Genomic DNA, 17014 nt, shown 5'->3' on the forward strand with positions numbered 1-17014 from the left:
AGCAAGTTTACAAAGCTATGTAACATATCGTTTTACCATGTATATATCTTGCTATGTGCGATTTCTTTCTATTTTGGTATGAGGGGGGGGGTTTATTGTTTGTAAGGGTGAAAAATTGTGTTAAAAAACTTTAATAAATATATTTTTTAAAAAAAGATAAAGGGGGTTCCTGATGCGATGAGCCACATGAAGCCAATTGCCCCCTACACCTGTGGCAAACCTGCTATCTGGACAAACCCCATGGACCTGGCCTTTATTTCTTATTTTATTTTTTAACTGTGGGGCGCTGATGGTACTAAGGGTTAAGGGCTAATTAGTATAACGAGCATGAACCTCAGGATACAAACTGGGCACAATCACTGCTAATAGGCACTCTGCTTACTCAGGCTGGAGATTTCTGAGAGCTCATTGACATCTTCCCTCCATACTTTAGTTTACTGGATTGCTAATCCTTAGGCAGTCCCAGACCACCTCCCTAACCTCCCCCCCCACCTCGGAGGGGGTTCCAAGTTGCACTGACCTATGGGGTCCCATCCACCCTGCTCATTTGGCTAGGCTGCATGGCAATGATCACATGCGTCCCGCACCTACTCCGGTGAGACACCCCTGCCCCGGACTCCTATACCCAGCAAGCAGACACTCTTACCACCGCTAACGGACTCGTGTTGCACCAGCAGCAATTTTAGTGACCCACCCATGAGTAAAGCCAGTGACCACCAACCACTGCCCTCCTCTTTCTCCTACCCCCTCGAACACCACCAGGGCTGTCCAGTTGCCTCTGTGCCTTGCTCTCCCTGGTGCTCATTGGAGATAGTGGAGCCACCTCCTACTGCCCTCTCAGAGGAGATGATGCCCGGTTTTCATTTAAAAAAAAGCAATAGTGATTCGTGCCAGCAGGTGCATGGGAAGATTTGTTGAGGGCAAGGGATGTAACGTTAAGCCCGTTAAGTATATTCTAATAGGTTCAAATTCATGCAAATCAGGTTCATACTCTATACGTCATCAGGGGGAAGCTGGGATGATCGCAATCGGAAATATTAACCAGCACAAATCCCGTTTTTGGCCTCTCGTGAGATTTAGCGGTCATTACGGGCTTTGTACCCGCAGCTCACATAGCTGCTAAATCACGCCCTGTATGTTAAAATTTATTTCAACTGTTTTTTTGGGAAGATCAGATGAACAAGAGGACAAAATAAGCTAATTTGTGGGAAGTTCCAACTCAAGACAAGCTCTCATCTTTAAATTCAGGGTCAATTTCAAATTGCATGTTTTTCAGAGACTACAGTGTTACATAGTCAACGTCAGGTCTAAACCACATATCCTCTTCATAAGGCTAACATTAAAAAAAATTTATTTTTTTAATAAATTCTAATTTTCACATTTGCTTCAAAAATGTACACCCCACCCACAGGCAGTAAATGGTAACATATACAAAATCAATCCCCTTAACAATACCAATGATCCCATCCTCCCACCACCCCAAACAACGGCCCACCTGTCAATATATTCATCCAATAAACCAAACCCTCCCACGGTGGAAACAAAAAACAAAAGAGAAAAAGAAAAAGGAGTCCGGGACCGCCCATGGTCACCATTGACCTATAGAGTCCACTCCCTCTCCCCCCCCTACACTCAACGCCATCCAGCCTCTGAAAGAGTACCATACATGATACCCAAGAGTTGTACACCCCCCCCACCCCCAAGTCTACAGCTCCTCCCGTCCACTGCCTCTTGTAAAACTCCTCCCCCTAACCACGGTTCCTTCCCCCCAACTTTTGACCCCGGCTAGACCACTCGGACCCTGTTCTGTCAGGCTCCGATGGCCGCAGCCCCTCCCCCCACCTCACTCCCGTTCACTGGCCGGCTTAAACCGGCCAGCGTGGAGGTCCCCGCACGGGGCCCTTTCCCCCTTGCCCAGCCCTAGGAAAGCCCAGGGATCCCCTTTTAGCACACAAACCCCGCATATCCATCTACACCCCAAAGAGCCCTCATGTCGAGTGAAAGTCCCATCACTTCCCTTGTCCAAATATATACAATATTGGCTCCTTTAGCCCCTAAACCCGCGCGCAGTGAAACAAAAAAGAAGAAAATACAGTCATGAGGTTACATCGGCACATGGCCATTTCTCAATTTGTCAGTTCTGCCACAGTCCTTCTGCCTTCGCGAACTCCTCCGCTGCTTCCGCCGTTCCAAAATAAAAGTCCTTGAGCTTATCAGTCACCTTCAGCTTCGCTGGATATACAATGCCGCACCTGCACCTTGCTAATGTACAGTGCCCTCTTCACCCGGTTGAAGGCAGCCCGCCTCCTCGCCAGCTCCACCGTAAAGTCCTGGTATACACGTATACTAGCTCCAGCCCACTGCACCACCCGCTTCTGCTCGGCCCAGCTCAGGACCTTCTCCTTCACACTGTACCTACGGAAGCACAGAGTCACTGCCCTTGGTGGCTCACTCACTTTTGGTACAGGCCTCCACGACAGATGAGCCCGATCCAGTTCATATCGGGAGGGATCCTCCCCCTCCCCCAATAGTTTCGCCAGCATCGCAGCAAAATGCCGGCCTCGGTCCTTCGGGCAGCCCCACAATCCTCAAATTCTGTCGCCTGGATCTGTTTTCCAGGCCTTCCATTTTTCCTCGCAGATCCTTGTTAATGTCCATCACCTTCCGCATCTCCTTCCCCATCGAGGCAAGTTGATCAAAATGCTGCAATAACGTCTCCTCCACTTCCTTCAGCGCCTCCTCTTGCTCTCGCACCTCCGCCACTCCGCTCGCCACCGCCGTCATCACCGGGGAAATCGCCTCCTCCACCAGTGCACTCAAAACCTCCCTCATCTCCTTCCTCACCGTCTCCATCCATTTCGCAAACTGCGCAAACTGCTTTTCGAACTTCGCAGCCATCACCTTAGTTATTCCTTCAGCCGTAAGCACTGATGCCTCCCCTGGTGCTCCAGCCTCCATTTTCTTTACTGGCCCCGCGGTGACCTTTCCACTCCCCAACAGACTTTCAGCCGCTTTTTTCACGGCTGTTCTTTTGCTGGTCTTCAACATTCTTCTCCGCTGTGCTGTCTCCCGGCTTTTACTGCCTTCGCTGGCCCTAGGACCGGGCGTTAACCCCCGAAAATGCTGATCCCGAACGGGAGCCCTCCAACACGCGGCTGCCTCCCGCCCACCGTCACCGGAAGTCCTCATAAGGCTAACTTAACGTGCACATCGTTTGGACACTGGGAGAAAACCAGAGCACTCTGGTTTGAAGAATCTATCATCAAGGAAGAAATAGCGAGGCATCTGGATGGAAATTGTCCCATTGGGCAGACGCAGCATGGGGTCAGAAAGGGCAGGTCGTGCCTAACTAATTTAGTGCAGTTTTTTGAGGACATTACCAGTGCAGTAGATAACGGGGAGCCAATGGACGTGGTATATCTGGATTTCCAGAAAGCCTTTGACATAGTGCCACACAAAAAGTTGCTGCATAAGATAAAGATGCATGGCATTAAGGGTAAAGTAGTAGCATGGATAGAGGATTGGTTAATTAACGGAAAGCAAAGAGTGGGGATTAATGGGTGTTTCTCTGGTTGGCAATCAGTAGCTAGTAGTGTCCCTCAGGGATCAGTGTTGGGCCCACAATTGTTCACAATTTACATAGATGATTTGGAGTTGGGGACCAAGGGCAATGTGTCCAAGTTTGCAGACGACACTGAGATGAGTGGTAAAGCAAAAAGTGCAGAGGATACCGGAAGTCTGCAGAGGGATTTGGATAGGCTAAGTGAATGGGCCAGTAATTATAGGCCAGTGAGCTTAACTTCGGTAGTAGGGAAGATGCTGGAATCTATCATCAAGGAAGAAATAGCGAGGCATCTGGATGGAAATTGTCCCATTGGGCTGACGCAGCATGGGTTCATAAAGGGCAGGTCGTGCCTAACTAGTTTAGTGGAATTTTTTGAGGGCATTATCAGTGCAGTAGATAACGGGGAGCCAATGGATGAGGTATATCTGGATTTCCAGAAAGCCTTTGACAAGGTGCCACACAAAAGGTTGCTGCATAAGATAAAGATGCATGGCATTAAGGGGAAAGTAGTAGCATGGATAGAGGATTGGTTAATTAATAGAAAGCAAAGAGTGGGAATTAATGGGTGTTTCTCTGGTTGGCAATCAGTAGCTAGTGGTGTCCCTCAGGGATCAGTGTTGGGCCCACAACTGTTCACAATTTACATAGATGATTTGGAGTTGGGGACCAAGGGCAATGTGTCCAAGTTTGCAGACGACACTAAGTTGAGTGGTAAAGCAAGAAATGCAGAGGATACTGGAAGTCTGCAGAGGGATTTGGATAGGCTAAGTGAATGGGCTAGGTTCTGGCAGATGGAATACAATGTTGACAAATGTGAGGTTATCCATTTTTGTAGGAATAATAGCAAAAGGGATTATTATTTAAATGATAAAATATTAAAACATGCTGCTGTGCAGAGAGACCTGGATGTGCTAGTGCATGAGTCGCAAAAAGTTGGTTTTCAGGTGCAACAGGTGATTAAGAAGGCGAATGGAATTTTGTCCTTCATTGCTAGAGCGATGGAGTTTAAAACTAGGGAGGTTATGCTGCAATTGTATAAGGTGTTAGTGAGGCCACACCTGCAGTATTGTGTTCAGTTTTGGTCTCCTTACTTGAGAAAGGACGTACTGGCACTGGAGGGTGTGCAGAGGAGATTCACTAGGTTAATCCCAGAGCTGAAGGGGTTGGATTACGAGGAGAGGTTGAGTAGAATGGGACTGCACTCGTTGGAATTTAGAAGGATGAGGGGGGATCTTAGAGAAACATATAAAATTATGAAGGGATAAGATAGGATAGATGCGGGCAGGTTGTTTCCACTGGCTGGTGAAAGCAGAACTAGGGGGCTTGGCCTCAAAATAAGGGGAAGTAGATTTAGGACTGAGTTTAGGAGGAACTTCTTCAGCCAAAAGGTTGTGAATCTATGGAATTCCTTGCCCAATGAAGCAGTAGAGGCTCCTTCATTAAGGGTTATGGTGTTTGGGCTGGAAAGTGGAGCTCAGTCCACAAAAGATCAGCCATGATCTCATTGAATGGCAGAGCAGGCTCGAAGGGCCAGATAGCCTACTCCTGCTCCTAGTTCTTATGTTCTTATGTCCACTCGGAGGACACTCACGCAGACACGAGGAGAACGTGCAGACTCCACACAGTCACTCAAAGTCAGAATCGAATGTGGGTCCCTGACACTGTGAGGCAGCAGTGCTAACCACTGGGCCACCATGCCGGTGAGAAAAGCAGCTGAGAAAATTGACCCAAAATGTTTCACACCCATGTGAACTGTGCTGTTAGCTCTCATCAGCTGCTTGGCAGTCGCACTTCACCAACTGTTAAAGAGCCAAGAAATGAAGGTGGTTTAAGTGAGGCTATTGAAAAAAGCTCAGCTTTATTTTCTGCATGTGAACTTTGGTGCTAGACAGACCTACTTGTGCGAAATGCCACATTTGGGCTCTCTTGAGTGACAATTAATGTTGCTTTTATTATGGGTTTAAAACTCAAACTTCCAAATGCCTAGAAATACTAACAAGTAAAGCTTTGCATATTAATTATCCTACTTTCTGGAACTCTTCCCATTATACACACATACAAGCTCAACAGTTGACCTTGTTTAACCACATTCGTTGGAGCACATTACAAACTACTGGCTTGGCAAATGAAAATCCAGGTATCTTCGTGTTCCCTGTAACCATAAGTATCAATTTCTTAAGTTGCCTGCTGTTTTTTTCAATTGTATTAAGCTGCATTCTGCCACTGATTCATCTAAAAATGCTTTTAAAAAAATAAAATGGACACCTCTTTGCAGCTTTTTAATTTTGAAAGGGGTGCTGATACTTGTATTACATATTGTATTGCTGCTGCATTCAATGTCAAAACATACTCAACCTGAATTCTACACTTCTTGTGATCGGTGTTTTCATAGTTTCAGTGCTAAAATTTCCTCCTGGCTCGAAGAATTCTGCAATAACGGTACCACAGAACTAGGGGGCTTGGCCTCAAAATAAGGGGAAGTAGATTTAGGACTGAGTTTAGGAGGAACTTCTTCAGTCAAAAGGTTGTGAATCGATGGAATTCCTTGCCCAGTGAAGCAGTAGAGGCTCCTTCATTAAGGGTTATGGTGTTCGGGCCGGAAAGTGGAGCTGAGTCCACAAAAGATCAGCCATGATCTCATTGAATGGCAGAGCAGGCTCGAAGGGCCAGATCTCCTGCTCCTAGTTCTTATGTTCTTATGTCCACTCGGATTAAACCCACTAAACCATTACCACAGGAACATCGTTCTTTCTTTCAATTGTCCATGGAGATATCTAACAGTTCTAGCCACATGGCCGTTGCAAATTTCTATGGTCAAAAGTGACTGATGCACAAACACCTGTTACAATACTCACCAAATTGATCTACACTCCTCAAATATCCGATTAATGTTCTTCCATCCCGAAGTACCACTAAATGTTTTTCTATCAGAGAAAAAAGATATTTTAGGTAATATAATTAATAAGGGTCCTGTTAAACAACATTCTTGAAAACTAATAGGCATTCACTATTCTTAATCGTGCAGTACTTCACCACAAGTGCACAAAAGGGCTGGTTTAGCACAGGGCTAAATCGCTGGCTTTGAAAACAGACCAAGGCAGGCCAGCAGCACGGCTCAATTCCCGTACCAGCCTCCCCGAACAGGCGCCGGAATGTGGCGACTAGGGACTTTTCACAGTAACTTCATTTGAAGCCTACTTGTGACAATAAGCGATTTTCATTTCAAGTGCACTCTGGAATCCTAAGTTCCATCCCCAAACAACAATAAACAGAAATGGACATCTCACCACTGGACAGTACAACAGAAACAGGATTTGCTAAAGGCACTGGCTCAAATTTGAGACAAGTATTCTGTTTCTGTGCCGTACAATTCTAAACTCTGAATAAACCATCATTAACGCCTTGAACTTACACTGTGCAAAGGTTAGCACATGATGCCTGAAATTCGTTTGTCTGCAATCTTAACTAAGGAATTAACCAGTGAGCTTCCAGTCTCATATTTTCTCCATCACAAAAACTGCCTGTTGGGTGGCACAGTGGTTAGCACTGCTGCCTCACAGCGCTGAGGACCCGGGTTCGATCCCGGCCCCGGGTCACTGTCCATGTGGAGTCTGCACATTCTCCCCATGTCTGCGTGGGTCTCACCTCCACAACCCAAAGATGTGCAGAGTAGGTGGACTGACCACATTGAATTGCCCCTTAATTGGAAAAAATAATTGGATACTCTAAATTGAAAACAAAAGTGCCTGCTGCTTTCTCTGTAACTTAACCCACCTCCATCACTGCCAATCTTCTGATGAAACCCTCATCCATCACTTTGTCACGTTTAAACTCAACCGTTGCCATGCTTTCCCGGTTGGCCTCCCACCCTTCCCCTTCTTCAACCTTCAGCTCGTCCAAAACTATTCTGCATGTATAATATCCATAACCCAGTCCCGTTCACTACCCTGTCCTTGCTGACTAACATTGGCTAATGCAGCTCAAACATATACATTTTATTTTGTGGGAGGAAACCGGAGTGCCAGTTGGAAACCCATGCAGACACAGGGAGAACGTGCAGACTCCGCCGCCTCTTATTGATGTTTCTTCAATAAAGATATAATAATCGCCAAACAATTTAGAATCCAAAGCATTCCAATAAAGTTCAATATGGAGAATTGTGAGGTGATACATTTTGGTAGGGAGAACATGGAGAGACAACATAAAACAAGGGATAAAATTCTCTTTTTTTTTAAATTTAAAGTAACCATTTCATTTTTTTTCCAATTAAGACCAATTCACCTATCCTACACATCTTTGGGTTGTGGGGGTGAGACCCACGCAGACACGGGGAGAATGTGCAAAGTCCGCATGGACAGTGACTCGGGGCTGTGATCGAACCCGGGACCTCGGTGCTGTGAGGCAGCAGTGCTAACCACTGAACCACCGTAGCGTCCTAGTTGTAAAATTTTTAAAGGGGTGCAGAAGTAGAGGGATCTGGGTGGATAGGTGCTTAGATCATCGAAGGTGGCAGGTCAGGTGGAAAGAGCAGTTAATAAAGCATATAGCGTCCTGGGCTTTATTAATGGGAGCATCGGGCTCAAGAGCAAGGAGGTTACCCTGAATTTATATAAGACACTGATTAGTGAGACTTCAGCTGGAATAATGTGCACAGTTCACACTAGAGGAAGATGTGAACACATTGGAGAGAGTGCAGAAGAACTTTACAAGAATGGTTCCAGGAATGAGAAACTTCAGTTATGAGGATAGATTAGAGAGGTTGGGGCTGTTCTGCTTGGAGAAAAGAAGGCTAGGAGCAGATTTGATAGAGATGTTCAAAATCATGAGGGGACAGGCCAGAGTCGATAGGGAGTAAACGTTCCCGCTTGTAAAAGGGCCCAGAATGAGGGGAACAGATTAAAAGTGATTTACAGATACTGAGGTGAAGCCGGACCCTATGGTGGCAATCTCTGTGGTGTCGGAGGGGAAGGGGGCCGATGTCGTGGCCTTCGCCTCTCTGGTTGCCCAGCAACGGATTCTTTTGAATTGGTGGTCGATTACTCCATCAGGGGTTGCAGCTTGGCTGCGGGATTTATATCAGTTTCTCCGGTTAGGGGCCCCCCCACACTCTCTTATAGGTACCCCCACTTTCAGGACCCCGACCATTCACCTCCGCAACCACCCAGAGGCCCCTACTTACCTGCACTGCACTGCATTCCCATCCCCACCCTTCATTACTCCCCACTCCACCCTCCTTTCATGGGCATGGCCCCTCTCAGGCCCTGACCCATGGCAGTGTCACCCTCGCACCTGGGCCACCTGGCACTGCCACCCTGGGAGTGCTTCTGCTGGCTTTGCGGTGCCACCCATGCACCTTGGCAGTGCCAAGGTGGCAGTGCCAAGGTGTAAGTGGGCAGGGCCAAGGTGCTCACATTCTAGGGAGAGAGCCAGGGGGCCACCCAGCCTTATCCCTGACACCCAAAGGCCTCCAATGACCTGGGAGATCCCCCCGACTGCTGTTCTGTCTGGTCCGCATTTGTATGGTCCAGTACTGAACAGCGCCCAGCTGAGGCCTCCCTTGGGGGGTGGGGTGGATTCTGGGTGGCTGGTAGATCGTGGGTAAGTACGCTTAAGTAGGTTTGACACCTACTTAAGCGCACGCAGCGAAGGGGTGGGCACCGCCTCGCAGGACTTGGGTAGATCCCGCAAGGTATCGTGGCTGCCAGGAAGCCCATGGGAGGCTTCACCCAGCATCTACCGGCCATGTCACACTCCCAGTCGGCGCGACGTGACCGGTAGATTGTGCTCCTGATGTGAGAAAAAACTTTTTCACACAAGTGGTTCGGGTCTGGATGGCATTCAAGAGGGCATTTGATGATTTTTTGAATAGAAATAACTTGCTTCAAACAATATAAAGCAAATGTTTTCAAGTCCAAAGCCACTGTCTTTCGGCTCTGCCACAAACTCTGTCTGCTTGCATTGATTCCATCATTTTTCCTGGCAACTCTCAGATGCTGAACCAGTCTTTGCAACTTAGGTGTTTTTTTTTAAACCCTAAAATGATGTTCTAACCACTGATCTGCATCACTAAGACCACCACCTATAACATCTTTCCGCTCTTTTTCTGCCTCAACGTGCCGGTTGTTGAAAAGCTTATCCATGCCGTTGTTACCTATAGTCTTGGCTGGCCTCACATTCAACCCTCTGCAAGGTATTCCAAAAGTCTGCTCCCCTGTCTTGGCTTGCAGCAGTGCCATTCCCCTATTACCTCTCTGCTCACTACACTGGCTTCTGGTTAAGCAATACCTTGATTTTAAAATTCTTATCCTGGTTTTCAAATCCCACCATGGTCTCGCCTCTCCCTCACTTTGTAATCTCCTCCATTCCTCAGATACCTGCACTCCTCTAGTGCTGATATCTTAAACATTCCTGATTTAATAATTATTATTATCATCACTGGCCATGTCTTCAGCTGCATCGACCTTAAGCTCTGGAACTCCATCCATACACTTCTCCACCTTTCCTGTTTTACAACTCTCCCCTGTTTTATGACCCTCCTGAAATCCAACTTCATATTGCCGTCAGTGGTCCAATGTCAGAAATCACTATGTAACACTGTTTTGAATGTTGGAGGTCTTGTGGCACAGCAGTCACGTTCCTGAGCTAGAAACCTCAAGGCCCGCTCCACGTCTTGATGACCATGGAAGGCCCATACATAGCATGGGCAAACAGATTGATTATCAACCTGCAAATCCTTCCAAATACACCTATAGCGGGCAGTAAGAGTGGGAGAGTATTCTGGTTACCCAGAACCTGCAGAAGGTAATGGTTTCTTGCCAAGCTTAACCATGGACCATAATTTGGAGGTCCATGATCGCCAATGGTACCTGAAGAGAGAGAGAGAGAGAGAAGCACCGTGGGACATTTTATTACTTCAAAGGCACCACAGAAACACAGGTTGTTGTTGCAAGATACAGGCTGCTGTCAATATTGAATTAATGAACTGGTTTTCAAAAAGATTGCTCCTTTTATATATTAAGCCCTCCAGGGTCAAATATAAGGACAAAGCACTCATTTTAGCAATAAGATACAAGATATCCCTTTGAAATTTTGAACACAGGTTGAATGCAGAACCCATTCCAGTAGGTATTGTCATTTTTGCTGCTACATCGATTGAAAACGTTTCTAGTTCTGTACATTCAAAAGCATTGCCTCGATGAAAATTGGCATCTTTCAATTTAAAACACAACAAATTAACTGATCTGAAATTCAGCAATCTGTCACTTACACAACGGCCATTATTATGAAAATGGTCCACAACAGTTTGGATTTGCTCTATCCTGAACAAAAAAAGTTTACCAAACATTTTTGTGACCCTTTAACTCACACTAAGTAAACAAGCAGAAGAAAAAACTATTTTATTTGCAAACAATGTCATGTGGGATTAAGGCACCAGCAGCATGCTGCATGCCAACATTTTGTGAGGAGTTTCCTTCATGTGGCGAGAAAATCTGAAAGCAGATACATTTGGAAAAACACAGTATTTCATAGTCCAGGGAGAACACTCCATCTCCGTGCACTGCCGATGCGGCAGTAACTGTGTCCGTGTGGAATGCAACTTAGCAAGGCTGTCGATTTGGAAATAGTTCATGATCTGTGGAATGACCTTGTGCGTCATGCAACTAAAGAAACTTCCTTCTGATTAAATATTCCCACAACTGTTTTTGACTCCTGATACGCAGCATTTTTCAAAAACTCCTTTCAACTTCCCCAGCCGTTGTTAATATCTCCTCCTTTGGTTCAACATTCATTTATTCATCATTACACCTCTGTGAAATGCTTTGGTTTAATTTTCTATATTAAAAATAAATGCCTTTCTATGCACTATATCAATGAAAATTGTTTCAATTGGAGAAGAAACAGTGTTAACGTGAGGCTGAGTAGAAAAAGAGCATTTGATGCTAAACTCTTGAACTGGCATTAGCAAGTCCCATCAGTGGGGTTGCAGAACCTGGGCCCACCATTTTATTAAAGCAAATCATATTTTAAAGGCAGAAATAATATTTATACTTTTATATGGGCATCTGAATTGTCACCAGTCAGCTCTCCTGCATGGAAAGAAAGAACTGACCAGCTTTCCTGTGTTTTCATGAAGCAAAAAAGGGCTGGAGGCGTTTTCTCAAATCAAAAGTTAGATTTAAGGGTTTTGACTTACTACAGAGTGTATTCACCCAAGTTTTTTTTAATTCACCCAAGTTTAAAAAGAAAAGGGTTGAAGTGAAAGGCAGCTAATGAGGTAAACTTTAATATTGACAGGGTTTGTCTGGCCTAGGCCTAAGCCTTCCTGTTGTGTTGTGAACATGGCGACAGAGTCACAGGCAGCCGTCAGGTTTTTAAATCAGAAAGCTGCAAGGGTAAACTTTCGTCAGGCTCAGAGTGCCGGGGAATAGTCAGAAGCTATTTTATTTAAGCTTAGTAAAATTACCCACTGACGGAAGAGCTTGTGGTATTAGCTTGTCCATTATTTATTCATATTTTTGTGAAGAACAAGTTATACCGAGCCAGGCTTCCTTTGGTGAAGGGTGCCATTGTTGATATCTGGCTTCCTGATGCAAATGTTGTCCGGCTCTGTCTGCAGTATAATAAAGGCTGCTAGAATTGTCCCCATTTTCTCTACAAACAGGGCCGGTACCTTTTAATTCGATTACTCAGACAGACTCAGACGGTATTGTTCCCTGTACTTGTAGACTTGGAACGACTGCCAAACAACATTTTCCACTGAAAGAAAAGATTAGTAACTGCTCCCACCTTCCCCAGTGCTGATACCAGTGCTCCATGAATCAAAACCCATTTCTCCCACACTAATCTCAGAGCCACGCATCTTACTTACCCACGCTCTTGGTCAGGTAATGATCCATTGACCTTTGGGAGTTTGCCTCCCAAAGAGAAGGAATTGGTGGAGGGAAGGACAGGATTAGCAGCGAAACATTCCAGGATTTAGATGTTTCAGGCAGGATAGAGGGTGATGTAAAAGGGGTGGCGGAGTTGCGCTATTGGTTAGGGTGAATATCACAGCTATACTGCTGGAGGACACCTCAGAGGGCAGCGAGGCTATATGGGTAGAGATCAGGAATAAGAAGGGTGCAGTCACTATGTTGGCGGTTTACTACAGGCCTCCCAACAGCCAGTGGGAGGTAGAGGAGCAGGTAGGTAGACAGATTTTGGAAAGGAATAAAAGCAACAGGGTTGTTGTGATGGGAGATTTTACCTTCCCCAATATTGACTGGGACTCACTTAGTGCTAGGGTCTTGAATGGGGCAGAGTTTGTAAGGAGCATCCAGGAGGGCTTCTTAAAACAATAATTGGATAGTCCAACGAGGGAAGGGGCTGTACTGGACCTGGTATTGGAGAATGAGCCCGGCCAGGTGGTAGAAGTTTCAGTAGGGGAGCATTTCGGGAACAGTGACCACAATTCAGTCAGTTTTAAAGTGCTGGTGGACAACGAAAAAAGTGGTCCTAGGATGAATGTGCTAAATTGGGGGAAGGCTAATTATAACAATATTAGGCGGGAACTGAAGAACATAGATTGGGGGTGGATGTTTGAGGGTAAATCAACATCTGACATGTGGGAGGCTTTCAAATGTCAGTTGAAAGGAATTCAGGACCGGCATGTTCCTGTGAGGAAGAAGGATGAATATGGCAACTTTCACGATCCTTTGATAACGAGAAATATTGTAGGCCTCGTCAAAAAGAAAAAGGAGGCCTTTGTTAGGGCTAGACGGCTGGGAACAGACTAAGCCTGTGTGGAATATAAGGAAAGTAGGAAGGAACTTAAGAAAGGAGTCAGGAGGGCTAAAAGGGGTCACAAAAAGACATTGGCAAATAGGGTTAAGGAAAATCCCAAGGCTTTTTACACGTACATAAAAAACATGAGAGTAACCAGGGAAAGAGTTGGCCCACTGAAGGACAGGGGAGGGAATCTATGTGTGGAGCCAGAGGAAATGGGCGAGGTACTAAATGAATACTTTGCATCAGTATTTATCAAAGAGATGGAATTGAGTCTGGAGAAGGGTGTGTAGATAACCTGGGGCACGTTGAGATCCAAAAAGACAAGGTGTTGGACATCTTGAAAAATATTAAGGTAGATAAGTCCCCAGGGCCTGATGGGATCTACCCCAGAATACTGAAGGAGGCTAGAGAGGAAATTGCTGAGGCCTTCACAGAAATCTTTGGATCCTCACTGTCTTCAGGTGATGTCCCGGAGGACTGGAGAATAGCCAATGTTGTTCCTTTGTTTAAGAAGAGTAGCAAGGATAATCCAGGGAACTACAGGCCGGTGAGCCTTACGTCAGTGGTAGGGAAATTACTGGAGAGAATTCTTCGAGACAGGATCTACTCCCATTTGGAAGCAAATGGATGTATTAGTGAGAGGCAGCATGGTTTTCTGAAGGGGAGGTCATGTCTCACCAATTTGATAGAGTTTTTCGAAGAGGTCACAAAGATGATTGATGCAGGTAGGTCAGTGAATGTTTTCTATATGGACTTCAGTAAGGCCTTTGACAAGGTCCCTCATGGCAGACTGGTACAAAAGGTGAAGTCACATGGGATCAGGGGTGAGCTGGCAAGATGGATACAGAACTGGCTAGGTCATAGAAGGCAGAGAGTAGCAATGGAAGGGTGCTTTTCTGATTGGAGGGCTGTGACTAGTGGTGTTCCACAGGGATCAGTGCTGGAACCTTTGCTGTTCGTAGTATATATAAATGATTTGGAGGAAAATGTAACTGGTCTGATTAGTAAGTTTGCAGATGACACAAAGGTTGGTGGAATTGCGGATAGCGAAGAGGACTGTCAGAGGATACAGCAGGATTTAGATCGTTTGGAGACTTGGGCGGAGAGATGGTAGATGGAGTTTAATCCGGACAAATATGAGGTAATGCATTTTGGAAGGTCTATTGCAGGTAGGGAATATACAGTGAATGGTAGAACCCTTAAGGGTATTGACAGTCAGAGAGATCTAGGTGTACAGATCCACAGGTCACTGAAAGGGGCAACATAGGTGGAGAAGGTAGTTAAGAAGGCATACGGCATGCTTGCTTTCATTGGCCGGGGCATTGAGTATAAGAATTGGCAAGTCATGTTGCAGCTGTATAGAACCTTAGTTAGGCCACACTTGGGAGTATAGTGTACAATTCTGGTCACCACACTACCAGAAGGATGTGGAGGCTTTAGAGAGGGTGCAGAAAAGATTTACCAGGATGTTGCCTGGTATGGAGGGCATTAGCAATGAGGAGCGGTTGAATAAACCTGGTTTGTTCTCACCGGAACGACTGAGGTTGAGGGGCAACCTGATAGAGGTCTACAAAATTATGAGGGACCTAAAGAGTGGATAGTCAGAGGCTTTTTCCCAGGGTAGAGGGGTCAATTACTAAGGGGCATAGGTTTAAGGTGCGAGGGGCAAGGTTTCGAGGAGATGTACGAGGCACGTTTTTTACACAGAGGGTAGTGGGTGCCTGGAACTCGCTGCCGGAGGAGTTGGTGGAAGCAGGGGCAATAGTGACATTTCAGGGGCATCTTGACAAATACATGAATAGGATGGGAATAGAGGGGTACGGACCAAGGAAGTGGAGAAGATTTTAGCTTAGACGGGCAGCATGGTCAGCACAGGCTTGGAGGGCCGAAGGACCTGTTCCTGTTCTGTACTTTTCTTTGTCCTATAATTTCTCCCCTAGCAGAACCCTTTTTTTAGTCCTATTTATATCATTGGTACCTATGTGGACCACGACAACTGGATCCTCCCCCTCCCATTGGATGGTACTCTCCAGTCCAGGGCAGATATCTTGAACCTTGGCACTGGACAGACAACACCTCATTCTGGACTTTCATTCTTGGCTGCAGAGAACTGTATCTACCCCCAGTTACACTGTCCCCTACTACCACTACATCCCTATTAATTCCCCCTGCCTGAATGGCTTCCTGTATCACGCTCCATGGTCAGTCGCTCATCCACCATGCAGCTCCCACTTCCATCTATACAAGCTACAATAGCCTCAAGCTGGTGAAAACAAAAGATCCTCCACTTTTTGATCCCCATTCCTCACTCTTTTTCCTGACCATGGTAAAATCAGAAGGCCACAGCTTGCAGCTTTGACTCCGAACTCTCGCTGCTTTGATTTCCGAACTCTTGCTGCTTTGTCTGCTGAACCCTCGCTGCTTTGTCTGCCGAACCCTCGCTGCTTTGTCTGCCGGACTCCCGCTGCTTTGTCTTTCGAACTCTTGCTGTTTTGACTCCAGGATTCTTGCTGCTTTGTCTGCCGAACTCTCACTGCTTTGTCTGCCGGATTCTTGCTGCTTTGTCTTTCGAACTCTTGCTGCTTGTCTGCTGAAAAACTTTCTGCTTTGTCTTTTGAATTCTCGATGCTTTGCCGAACTCTCGTTGCTCTCTCTGCCAATCACTCCCTGCTTTGCTGAACTCTCGCTGCTTTGACTCTCCGCGGAACTCTTGCCGCATTGCGTAACTCTTGCTGTATTGCCTGCTGAACTCTCACTGCTTTGTCTGCCGGACTCTCGCTCCTTTGCCTCCCGGACTCTCGCTCCTTTGCCTGCCGGACTCTCGCTCCTTTGCCTGCCGGACTCTCGCTCCTTTGTCAGCCGCATTCTCGCTACGTTGTCTGCCGAACCCTTGCTACTTTGTCTGCCGAACTCTCGCTGCTTGGTTTGCCGAACTCTCGCTGCTTGGTTTGCCGGACTCTCGCTCCTTTGTCTGCCGGACTCCCGCTCCTTTGTCTGCCGGACTCCCGCTCCTTTGTCTGCCGGACTCCCGCTCCTTTGTCTGCCGGACTCCCGCTCCTTTGTCTGCCGGACTCCCGCTCCTTTGTCTGCCGGACTCCCGCTCCTTTGTCTGCCGGACTCCCGCTCCTTTGTCTGCCGGACTCCCGCTCCTTTGTCTGCCGGACTCCCGCTCCTTTGTCTGCCGGACTCTCGCTGCTTCGTCTGCCGGACTCCCGCTCCTTTGTCTGCCGGACTCCCGCTCCTTTGTCTGCCGGACTCTCGCTGCTTCGTCTGCCGAACTTTCGCTGCTTTTTCTGACAAACTCCAGAACACTCGCCGCTTCATCTGCCAAACTCTCGCTGCTTTGCCGAACCTCCGCTGCTTTGTCTGCCGAACCTTTACTGCTTTAAACACTTGCTGCTTTGTCTGCCGAATCTTGCTACTTTGTCTGCTGGACTCTCACTGCTTGTCTGCCGAATTTTCATTGCATTGTCTGCCGAATCCTCGCTGCTTTGCCTACCGAACCCTCGCTGTTTTGTCTGCCGGATTCTCGCTGCTTTGTCTGCCGAAGTCTCGCTGCTTTGTCGCCGAACTCTCGCTGCTTGGTCTGCCGAACTCTCGCTGCTTGGTCTGCTGAACTCGCGCTGCTTTGTCTGTCGAACTCTCGCTGCTTTGCCGAACTCTCATTTGCTTTGACTCCCG

The 17014-nt window shown here is 46.7% G+C and overlaps 1 protein-coding gene across 5 annotated transcripts in view; it reads right to left on the reverse strand.

Moving 5' to 3' along the window:
- The window catches only part of LOC140393197 (U6 snRNA-associated Sm-like protein LSm1), a 53751-nt gene that overhangs the window by 13672 nt on the left and 23065 nt on the right, over positions 1 to 17014 (reverse strand). For 4 of the 5 annotated variants that reach the window (XM_072479359.1, XM_072479361.1, XM_072479362.1 and 1 more), the window contains exon 2: positions 6421 to 6489. The exons of the other annotated variant lie outside the window; for it this stretch is intronic. In XM_072479359.1, the coding sequence (XP_072335460.1) occupies positions 6421 to 6489 (69 nt within the window). The remainder of the gene's footprint in view (positions 1 to 6420; positions 6490 to 17014) is intronic. 5 annotated transcript variants of the gene reach the window in all.

This window comes from Scyliorhinus torazame, chromosome 16, assembly GCF_047496885.1.
Source record: "Scyliorhinus torazame isolate Kashiwa2021f chromosome 16, sScyTor2.1, whole genome shotgun sequence".
NCBI classification, from domain to species: Eukaryota; Metazoa; Chordata; class Chondrichthyes; order Carcharhiniformes; family Scyliorhinidae; genus Scyliorhinus; species Scyliorhinus torazame.